Genomic DNA, 11,348 nt, shown 5'->3' with positions numbered 1-11,348 from the left:
ATAAGGATACATTAAGTTTGTACTGATGTATACAACATCCAAAATGACCTGAGATAGCTAAAAGTTTTATTATCTGTCTGCCTCTATGTTAGTCTTGCGTTCTTGTGGAATAAAAGATGGAACTTGTCATCGATTCAGAACCATTATCTAAGCCTGTCCGCCTGCTTGTCTGTTCGCCTTCTGTCCTTATGGAGCGGTAGACGAAACTTATCATCGTTTGCGATGCCCAAGCATGATTGTTATTGTTCGAGTCAGATCACTTTTTTGACGAATACTCAAATCAAGCCTTATTTTGAAAGGTTGTTATACGAATAGCAATATTAAGCAAAGTGTTGATGGTGAAGCGATGGTTAATTGTACCCCGCGACCCTCTATAGTATTTTCAGTTGTTTTAGATTTTTCGAATTTTTGGAATGCGCGTACAAGTGCTTTATTTCGGATAGAAAATTTGAACATAACATCTTGATGGAATTTTTGTACATAGTTTGAAATGAAAGGCAACAAGCAAGAGAAGTTCGTTTCAGTTCGTTCAGGTGTACAAAACACGACAGGAATGTAGCCCACTAGAGATGTAAATAAATCTTCATTTTGCACTCACTTCACTTTGTACGTAAATTACTTTAAACAACACACGAGCGTTCTTGCTTACCATCATTTCAATGATTCAACCAATTCAAGTCGCACCTAGCTTCACCTCCTCCTGCTTTAGTTTTATTAATAATAATAATTTTCAGTGTCTGTGACAAGTTGCGCTAAGCGTAAACTTTACGCTTCTTTTCACCTGCTTGATTTTGAAGCTACACCCAATTATACACAAAAGGTATCTATCTACTCACGGTCTAGATGACTATGTGTGCATATTGCATTCAATTCCGAAGGAAAATTCACAAACAGAAGTGCATTTTATTTACTACAATCCCGCACTAAAATACAGTAAATATTGATGTATTTTTTTTTTTTTTTTAAATCTTTCTGTCTTTCGCAAAAAGAGACACCGCATGCACTAAAGTTGTTCTTACGTTCCGAGTGCTTAACGCTTTACAAAAGCTAGCTGTTGCCGGTTAGAAAAAGTCACAATTCCTCTTCACATGTCACATAGTATCTCTCGGTTGGTCCGTCGGTTTGTCTGTCTTTGTTGTTGTAGATGTGTAACGGGCTTTGCATAGTTTTCCATTAAACCAAGCAATCATGTTAATGATGTGGTTGATAAAGACAAAAATGATGTTCATGCCCTACGCATACAAATGCTTCCCTTTTGTTTGTATGTACAATAATGTAGATATGTAAGTATATATTTGTCAAAATGAAAAATATTTACATATGCACGCAATTGTGTGTGCACGAGCGGTTGGTATATTTGGTTTTCTAGTTTGTGGTTTTCTCTGCGCGCAGTCAATGTGTGATAAATTACGAATGCTTCTCATTCTTTGTCTATGCGAGCGGTTGTGCATGTATATGTCGTATTTATTATGCGCTCATTATTGCGGTTACATTAAATTTATAGAAATAATTATTATATATATTAAGTTAAATTATTTTATATATTAAGGATCGAGAGACGAGTAAAAAATCAATTTCTGATTTCCAAAAGCACGTCTCGTAAGTCGTCCAATGCCCTTAGAGCCTTAAACAGTATACAACAACAGTAACAACTCTTCACGGTTTTTAAAGGAATAAGTGTCGCGGACCAAGTCCCAAATCAACATGAAATCCCATATAAACAATATAAAAATATCAAACTGACAATTGAACCGATGTGCACACCAGTCGACCAACTTATATGAATTATACGTAAACGAAGTCATGGTCAAGGTCAATATCTTTATTTTTTAAAGTGGTTGCTCGGAAATTATAGGCGCACTGGCCACGTTAGCTCCTTAGGCTAAAGTGTCTTCAGCTTCGACTTGGTTTGCTAACTCATCATCAGTTAACAAATCCTGTTACTCCCGTGAGACCTCTTCTAGGTAGTTTCGAATCTAATGCCTGCAATTTTGAAAATCTCAAGATAAAGCGTTTGCATGGACATTTGTATGGGCTTGATTTAACTTCATGCTCAGTAAAAGAGTCTTCGATGTTTAATTATATGTTGTTGGATATATTTTAGGTTAGATTACAAAGACAGCACCCTTTACAATTCTCTCTCAAACGCCGATACGGTGGCTTGGAAAATAATTTTTATGTTCTCTACAGGGAAATCACGTCATGATATTGTATTTGCTCATATATTATTAAGGAAAGCTTCGTCTCCGAGACTGTCCCTTGTCTCAATCAAGGTCAATAGCAAAGCAGCTTTGTGATTAATTTCGATTCATCCAAGTTTTAGTTTGATCGATTATTCTAGACAGTTTATTGTGAGCAACTTCGTTCTTGGATCTCTTGAACGAAAGAATAATGCCCCATGATAATTGGTTGCAACTGAAGCCTTATCATCAAAATTTTTCATATCGAAAGTTTTTTATAAGTTAATATTATAACTGGACCGATGTCGTCATTACCACAAAAGGCCACTATAATTCTTTAATTAAGCACTTAATCTTCACAAGGACCGTTAACAGTATACAAGAACCTGGCACGACATTCGTAGGAGAGAGAAGGGCACCTTTTCCGTATTTGCTGCGATTTACAAATTACGTTTGCATACGTGGGCCTTGTGAAGTTTTCTCTTAAGGGGAAATGGCGGTTACCTTCTATCACTAGATATCTGCAGTTATCAGTGATATCTCAGATCTACGGGTATGAAATGATAATATGGATAACATCACGTGAAAAAAACATAGATGTCCGAAGTTATGTTTTTTTTTTTTTTACAACTAAGAAATCTGTAAAGAATTATCAGACGTACTTTCAACACATGTCCCAATGCAAAAATATTTCTCGAACGACTAAAAACATGTAGTTTTCATGTTTCTGTAACTAGCAATAAAATGCCAGTCGCTAAAATTCAGAGGTCGACACAGACGGACCACCCACAAGTGCTGCGAGAGTGAATCGCTATGGTAAGAAGAGTATACTCTGTACTTGGTGTTACCAGAAGGATGTGATCTCTTATTAGTTCTTCAAGTCTTACGAAACGGTTGATACCGTAGAATGAGTTCGCGCCACACGTTGAAAGCGTTTAATTGGGTATAACTAGGCCTGGCGGCTTTCTCACCAGAGCTGAACCGTTTCGATTACGATCTGCTTGCATCGACGGGTCATGCACTTGTTGAGTAGAATTTTAGTCTGTGCGAAGGTGGGGAAAAACACGTCCGATGAATTGTTCAAAGCAAAAGAGGAAGGTTTTCACTGCCATGGGACCCGTAAATTGCCGCAAAGATAGAGTACATGTACAAGTAGCGATCGGGTATGCTTTGAGTAAACGGCTTTTTATCATTCTTCTAAAGTTGATAAAGTTTCCTTGAAAAAAAGTTGTGATTTCATGCTTGCAGACCTGGTATTTGATCCTAATGCGACTGCCGCATGGGGAGGTGATACGTATGGATTGCACGAACGCGCTGCCTTCTTCGCAGGGGAAAAGTGGTATCTCTCACTAAAACTACGAATTTCAAGATTACAGCGGAGTCGTATATGTCTAAGCCTTGGATGGTGATATGCATGCAGCTTGCACTTAAGAGAAGAGGGCGCTTACTCGAGACAACTTACACACTCTACAACAATGGAAAAGCCAATAAGGCCAATGGAGGATATACACGCATATATGTACATATGTATTCGGGAATCTCGACTTGAGTGCCTATGCGATTGCCAATAGTACTATATCTCTATATATATTGTATCAGCTGTACTTTTGCTTCATTATTGAAGCATGATCGAGAGATTAACATGAACGTAGTAATATTTTGGCCAAATGCATTGTACTGAGATTAAGGTAAACTTAACTTTACTTTGTTTTTCTGATCTTTTTATCTTTCTATCGTTTTTTTGTACCATTAGTTAAAATTGTAATTTTCCTGATGTTTTATTATAATTAAAAGTTGTATTTATTCGTTTTTACTCCAATTGCATATGCAAGTAAAAATACATTTGTTCATGCTTTCACATATGCAACGTTTTCTCTGTTAAGCTTTGCACACATAACAAAACTTTTTTTTATTATTTATTTATTTAATTTTTTTTTTTTCGTTTCTCCTATATTTGGTATATCATTTTTAAGACTCATTAAACCTGAAGCTTATTTAAGTTAATTACTTCTTCAAAAAACAAAAAAAAAAAAAAAAGTGAAAAGAAGCACTTGGTTATTATATGAAAACATAGGTAAATGCAAGAGTAGGGAAGCATGTGTAAAGAAATGAGAAACAGGAGGAAATATTTATTATTAAATATAGTTTCGCAATACGGAAAGGGGAATGAGTATAGAAGCTTCGTTTAAATTGAATTATGTTAAACTTAAGAAGAGTTTAATGTATTTTGAAACTTTTTAATGACAAATTTTAAATCTTAAGTAAATTCCATAATAAAAATTCAAGATATTTTGCATTTACTTAAGATAGAAGGTAGGAAAACTTGAGCATACAATAATACAATAATAAGGGGAAGAATTGAGTTATTGGATAACAGGAACTTTTTGTCGCCATATTTGATAAGTCTCAAGATCCGGCAAATTCTCGGAGAGGAAGTTCATGCGGAGAGAAAATATGAAAAGAAGACAATTCTCCATATATGGATTGATCGGGTAAGAACTAAATTTAAACCTCATACCGTCCATTTTTCTCCACAGATTCCCGTCAACTGACCCGTCCCAAACACTGACATTTGTCTTCAGTGTAGTTTTCCAAATAAACGCGAGAAAATACGCAATTGCAGAGCGTATAAAAACTGTTTGAATTTGTTACAAATATAATGAAGATGTTCGGGCTACGTTTCATGTTTGATTAAAAGGTTTCGTAAATAAGGGAAATTGATGCTTTGGGGTGTAAAGGAAAGAAACCACTTACTGCCTCCAAATAGAAGTTTACGTGCAGAAAAAACTTAGGGTCGGTCTGTAGACTGAAAATGTCACGTTTGAGCATGAAAATGACATTGCAGTTACCCTCAACAGCGAACGATATACAAACATAATTATTGATCTTTTATGGTACAAATTTTCGCCTTGGATGACTTGTGGTTTCAACTTGCCCTCAATTAAGTGGGGAGAAATTCAACGAGCGAGTGAACTCTATAAATGTCTACATGCTATGTAAAATCATTGGTTTAATCTAATAAATCATCGACTATCAATGACCTTGGTATCCAAGATCATTTGCGTTGTTGATGTATTAATCCAGATTTACGTGGAAGAGCGGTTAGAAATTAGCGCTTCCGACTAAAATTTCTACAAAAATTTCGAGGCAGTCATTTACATCATTTGTGGCAAGCATGTATATAAAGTTTGTGCTGATATACGTAATACCCTGAAGGTGTTTGCAACAGATTCATACTTTTTTGAAATTTGGTCTGTCTGTCTATCCGTCTTGTTTTCCTATGTTCGACGTACAGATCGAATTTTTAAGATATTTGGATGAAATTTGATACACCGACATGTTTTGGTCCAAGGGCGAACGGTACTGAAAATTGTTTGAAAATCGGATCTCTCTCTACCAGTTGACCTTATTTTGAAAAGTCTTTATATGAATTACTGCATAACGCTGTAGGATATTTTATGGTTGGACGAAGACCCTTTTTGTCTTCTTACTTGCTTTCACTTAAAAATGGCGTAACGTAGTATCTAAAATAAGAAAAAGTCATGGAGTTATATTTTTCTTGCGGCCCACAGATATATTAAGCTAGTGGAGATGTAGGCAATGCCTAAAAGGAACTGAGATAGATCGACCTTCTTTTAAACCGATCTATTCAAAGTCACTTTCTGAATCGTTCTAAGCTTGTCTGTCCGTGTGCCCATCTGTCCCCTTTAATTTTTTGTGTTCAATTTACACGCCGCAATTTTCGAGTTATTTCGATGAAATTTGGTCTACCGATGTGTTTCGTCCCAAAGATGAACACTATTGAAAATGGTTCGGATCGGATCACCTTTTCGACTACTTCCAATAACGTCCCTCCGTCTTGTTTTCTTGTGGTCGGCATACAGCCCACGCAGTTCTCTGGTTTTAACCCTGGAATAATTGCTATTGAAGATAGTTCAGTTCGTAGCACTTTCACGAATACTTCCTATACAACACCTTATTTTAAAAAGTCTTTATATGAATGACTGTATTAAGCAAAGTGTAGGTAGTGTAGTGTAGGTATTTAAAAGTAGGCGTGTCTCATTACAGTAGTTACCTATATATATTATTTATATAATGTTAAGCTTTGTAGGTTTTTTATTGATTAACAGTTTTTTTCGTTTTTTAAGTGCCTATCCTTTAGTCGTCACCTGGTACGTTTTTTTAGTTCCACTTTTCACTTACTTCTTGCGTCAATTGTTTTTATTTCGAATTACGGGTGCATACCTTTTATTTGATCACCCTGTAGAAAGCAATTTACGTAAGGCCGTCGAAAGATTATTTCCGTTTAGTGACCTTGGAAATTTTCGTATGTCTTTAATTAAAATTTTACCCTATTAGCGAACTCAAACAAAAATTCTCATATGGTTTCACGTCAATCACGCGTCTCTAATATTTATTACTTACTGTATTGAATTTTGATTTCGTTTTAAATTCGCCCCGTAATGTGTCGATTAAGGATTTTATTTACTTTAAGCAAATTATATTTCTTATTTGATTATTTCTTATCGCACTTACTTACTTACCTTAAGGCTATACCCGCCGCCACACTGGCCACCACAACAAACAATAGAAAACCGACACAAACGGCGATAACAATCCAACATATGGTATTGCAATGCCACAATTGAACATTGGTAACCAGCAGCCAATCATCAAAGCCGGGTTGTATTGAATGAGTTATATAGGTTTTTAAATTGATTTCATGTAGCTCAAGTATCAATAATGGACGCCAGTTGAAAGCATTTAACAAATTATTCGATGATGTATTATTAATACGGTTATGCTGGCTGTTATTATTGCTGCCACCACCGCCATAAACGCCGTCATCAGTCAACACCACATCCAATACAATAAAATCATATTTTGGCACATGTCGCTGATGTTGTTGTTGCTGTTGATGTTTTCGCGGTTGATTTGCGTTCGCTGGTTTATTCGCTAAAATATTTGCAATCAAAAAATCATAAAAATTAAAAAAATCTATGAATTCACGTAGATTTGCAATCAATTGTTGATCGCGTTTAATATTTTCAAATGTTGTTGTTGTTGTTGTTGTTGTTTTTGTTGTAGTTACAGTTGATGATTGTTCATCATCATAAAGTGGTTGTTTGCGGCACAGCTGCTGCGTGAATAATTTGCGTAAATCCTTAATCAAATGCTCCGCTAAAATCTCACGCTGGTTGACCTTACGCTGTTCATTTCGTAGATAAAGCCAACAATTCTCTATGATTTGTTCCTGATGTTGACAAATGTGTCGGTTATCATTAATATTAAAGAAATTCAAAGAAGAACAGGCTTTCAGCCATTTATATGTAAAGTTTGTATGGTTTATGTCGCTTAAATACAACTGACTCCTCTTGTCATCGCTACTGGTTGTGGAGGAGGAGGAGGAGGAAAAGTCCTGCGATAATACCTTAGCATTCGGCCAATACTCAAGGCTATCGTTGGTATGTTGCGAGTCGGTAATTGCAATTGTTTTCAAACGTTTAAGTTGACGGAAATTTTGCACCATTTGTATGCCATTATCTTCGAAGGCTACATTTAGAAAATGACGGTAATTATCGCTGAGCACGGTTAGTAGCAAAAGATTAGACATTAATGATGACCGTGGATTAATGCGTGACAAATGCTTATAAAACTGGTTCTTAGCATTGAAAGATGCCGCCATAATGTCTATTAACAGCACCTTAGTATATAATAAAGTTTCCAGTTTGTTAAGTAAACGCAATGTGCTTATATCGTTCATAACGGCTGTGAGAATAATAGCTTTGGAGAAATTGATGAAGAAAAGAAAATTCATAAACATATACATCTGTCCATTAGCACGGTCAGATGCGCGTTTTATCAGTTAAATGTTACCTTTGCCTATTTTATCGGATGCATGAAGACTATGTATATTATCTTCTCCCATCACAATCTTATATGGTATATGCAGATTGGCTGCTATGGTCATTGGTAAAGCCCAATTTTCATCTAAACGAGAAAGACAAAAATGGCGAATGAATAAACATTACCATAAATAGCTAAATTAAATTAAAAAATTCTACTCCTAATGTTTTGTGTGTTTTCATTGCTTATTTTCAGTGCAAAACACTCTTTAAAATTTAAATAAACAATTTCGTTTTTATTCCTTTTCTCGATGCTCTCTACCTGGTTAAGGCAAATTGTTTCTTTCATTCAGGTTAAATTTTTCATTCATTTAAAATTATGTAACGGAGATTAAAAAAAAATCTCATAAAGTTATATATGCAATATATACTTTTTATATTTACTGCTAAAAGTATGTTAAACAAATTGTTCAATTTAAATCCATCCCTAGTTATAGGCAAAAGAAATTTTAATTTAATGCTTCCTAAATATTTTGTCTTATAGAATTTCTAAATTAAATGACTTCAATGTTGGCAGTAAATTGGCATACGTTAGATTACCTTTCTTTAACAGCAGACGATAAGAAATATGCTGCTCCTTTGCTTCTAGTTCATCTAACTTACGACCGCCTATGTTTTGCTAATATATATCGCTTAACTCACAACGGTATTTGACTAATGAAAAATTTCATAACCACTTTGGTTTAACAAAAACAATTTTCCCTAATCCACGGTTAAAGTTGCTAACAGTTGCTGATGTGCTAGCGTTCTTTTCAGTCGACAGTGTGATTATAAGATACAGTTTTGTTGTATATAAATACACTCACTGGAACAAATATGAGATTTCTGAAGCTGTTTTAACTTTATTCAGTTGAAATTTGTCAAAGTTTTGTTTGACAGTTTAAAAACAAAGCGTAAACAAGTAAGAATATTTTACTTAGCTAAGGTAAAAAGAATAAATAATTTAAAAAATGAAGGAAGTAGTAAATTTTGATATTCTATTATAAAAGATGATGACATGGCGGATGATGACATGGCGGATTTTTCCATTTTTACATAGCGACTGTATGATCACCCATTGAACAAAGTAGAAATTTTTTTATCGTTTCATCTACGTAGCTCTGTCGCTTATAAGTAAAAAGTAGAAAATCATTTTTTTTTTTTGCTTTTGGAAACGAAGGCATTCTTAATTATGGCAGACTGTACGCCTTTCCTTTGGTTCGGTTTAACACATTTTCACTTCCAATTTATTTTTGCAAAGCTCTTTCCACATATGAAAACGATATGTTCATTTTTGTGACCGGGAGAACGTTTCCCATAGACATTAGACAGGCAGAAGGGCAGGCGGACATGTGCCGATCGATCCCAATCTTGATATACTGACTAAGAATGCATGCATTTAACTGATTATCTGAAGCCTTCTTGCGTAGTAAGCGGGGTTGGTAAACATATTCGCATGCTTGAGTGGTGTACATAAAAAGGATTAGCAGAATGGACGTTTAAGTTAAAATTGCTGAACATTCTTTCTCATTAACAAATATTTCCAATTTTCTTACGATAAAAGTCGCAACTCCTAAGCCTGTGTTCACGTGTTCAAATTCCCATTCGGAACATAACATTTCATCGCAGCTATAGTGAGCGTTCAGTCGGTAAAGGTATAACACCTACCAATGGTGTACACTAGCTCCATTCTCTACCTTTGTCTGGCAATCACCATGTTACTCGCACTGGAAATATTCTCTGAATGGTCACATGTAAGCCAAAAAAGCAAAAAAAATAAGTCTGGAAATGAAGAGGTTGAAGAGGTTGGGTACTTTTTTTGGGGTATATTACCCAAAACATTATAACTTTCTGTAAATAAAGTATGTAGGACGTTTCGAAAAGTGGAAGAGAGATTTATACCTTATAAAATGTTGATTGCCTCAATGACATCAATTTCGACAATCGCCAAAAAAGAAAGAAGTCTGAAAGAGATAAAATGGACTCTTTAATGAACTACACATATTTTAGTGACTACAAAGTTCAATTCTTCCAATTAATTTGTGGGTAGAAATGCATTGTTAGTCGGCAAACTGACTTCTGGTACCTTGAAGCAAAGGCATTTTATATTGGCCAAGGACCTCTGTACACATGCTTATATAACTTCATGTATTTCTATAAGACCTTCAAAGATACATTGGAATAAAAGTTGAAGAGAAAATTAAGGAAGGAAATCTACAGCACAACTCTTCTATTAACCCTCAATTAATTCAACATTCATATGCAACAAATATTGAGAAAATCAAGATAAAAACATTTTCAAGAATTCGCCTTGGTCATACCAATGGATCTTAAAGAAGTCTTCTTCCTTGGTCTGCAATTGTGGACAAATTCTCAGTAGAAAGTATATTCTTTGCGATTGTCTTAACTTCTACTTTACTACAAGTACAGCAGCAGTAAGAGCAACTAGTCCTATGGAAATCCTGAAATCACCTATAGACCGCAATATCAATGCAATATATAACTTTCTTAAAACTATTAGGCTTAATATCTAGTGTTCTTTTCTAAAACAGAGCCGATAGCCAGAGTCGCTACTGCTCAATGTTTTTCCTTTTAGTTTAAGAATTTATTTCATTAGTCTAAAAATTATAATAATAATAATACGAGCCCTTAATTTTAAAAGCAATGAAAACGGAATTGTTTTCTTAAATCCGGTGAATTGATCAAATTATTCTGATTATGCAAAAACCAAAACAAGTCATGGTAATCCGAAAACTCTTTGTAGAGTTATTAGAAATAATTGTTTTTAATTATAACTTATTGTTTAAAAGCATTTAACAATTTTTTTGTTATTGCATTAAAAGAGGCAATACATTTTTTTTACATTTTGCCCCTAAAACTCTGCAATTTAAACATAAGCACTTCTAATGCACATTACGAATAATTTTGCTTGCGCAATTTGTGATAGCGAACATGCTCAGACACCGTAACGAGAATTTTATTCAAAAAATTTTAGCACTCATTGCTGCCAGCCTGCTTATACAATGCACTGAAGACAATGGATGAATGCAAGCTTTATAAAGTTTATTGATAAGTAGCGTGAACAAAAAGAAGAAAAAGAAGAAAAAAAAAAAGGCGAAATAAACAGGCTTAACCAAGCCTGCTCAGATATTGATAAATATTTAATGCTTATGCTTATAAAAGCATGCTTTATTGTTTCAACAAAAGAAGATAAACTAAGAAGCGAGATGTGTTAATTCGCTTATATTCGGCTATTCATGTTTAATAAACTGTTTTAAACGAT

The 11,348-nt window shown here is 34.6% G+C and overlaps 1 protein-coding gene across 2 annotated transcripts in view; it reads right to left on the bottom strand.

Annotated features, from left to right (window-relative positions):
* The window catches only part of LOC119638485, an 82,492-nt gene that overhangs the window by 6,405 nt on the left and 64,739 nt on the right, over positions 1 to 11,348 (bottom strand). For both annotated transcript variants that reach the window (XM_038035293.1, XM_038035294.1), the window contains exons 4-5: positions 8,058 to 8,171; positions 6,725 to 7,964 (exon numbers count right to left, since the gene is read on the bottom strand). In XM_038035293.1, the coding sequence (XP_037891221.1) occupies positions 6,725 to 7,964; positions 8,058 to 8,171 (1,354 nt within the window). The remainder of the gene's footprint in view (positions 1 to 6,724; positions 7,965 to 8,057; positions 8,172 to 11,348) is intronic.

The sequence above is a fragment of the Glossina fuscipes genome, unplaced genomic scaffold (assembly GCF_014805625.2).
Source record: "Glossina fuscipes isolate IAEA_lab_2018 unplaced genomic scaffold, Yale_Gfus_2 90, whole genome shotgun sequence".
NCBI classification, from domain to species: Eukaryota; Metazoa; Arthropoda; class Insecta; order Diptera; family Glossinidae; genus Glossina; species Glossina fuscipes.
This window is presented reverse-complemented; position numbering and strand designations above follow the sequence as displayed.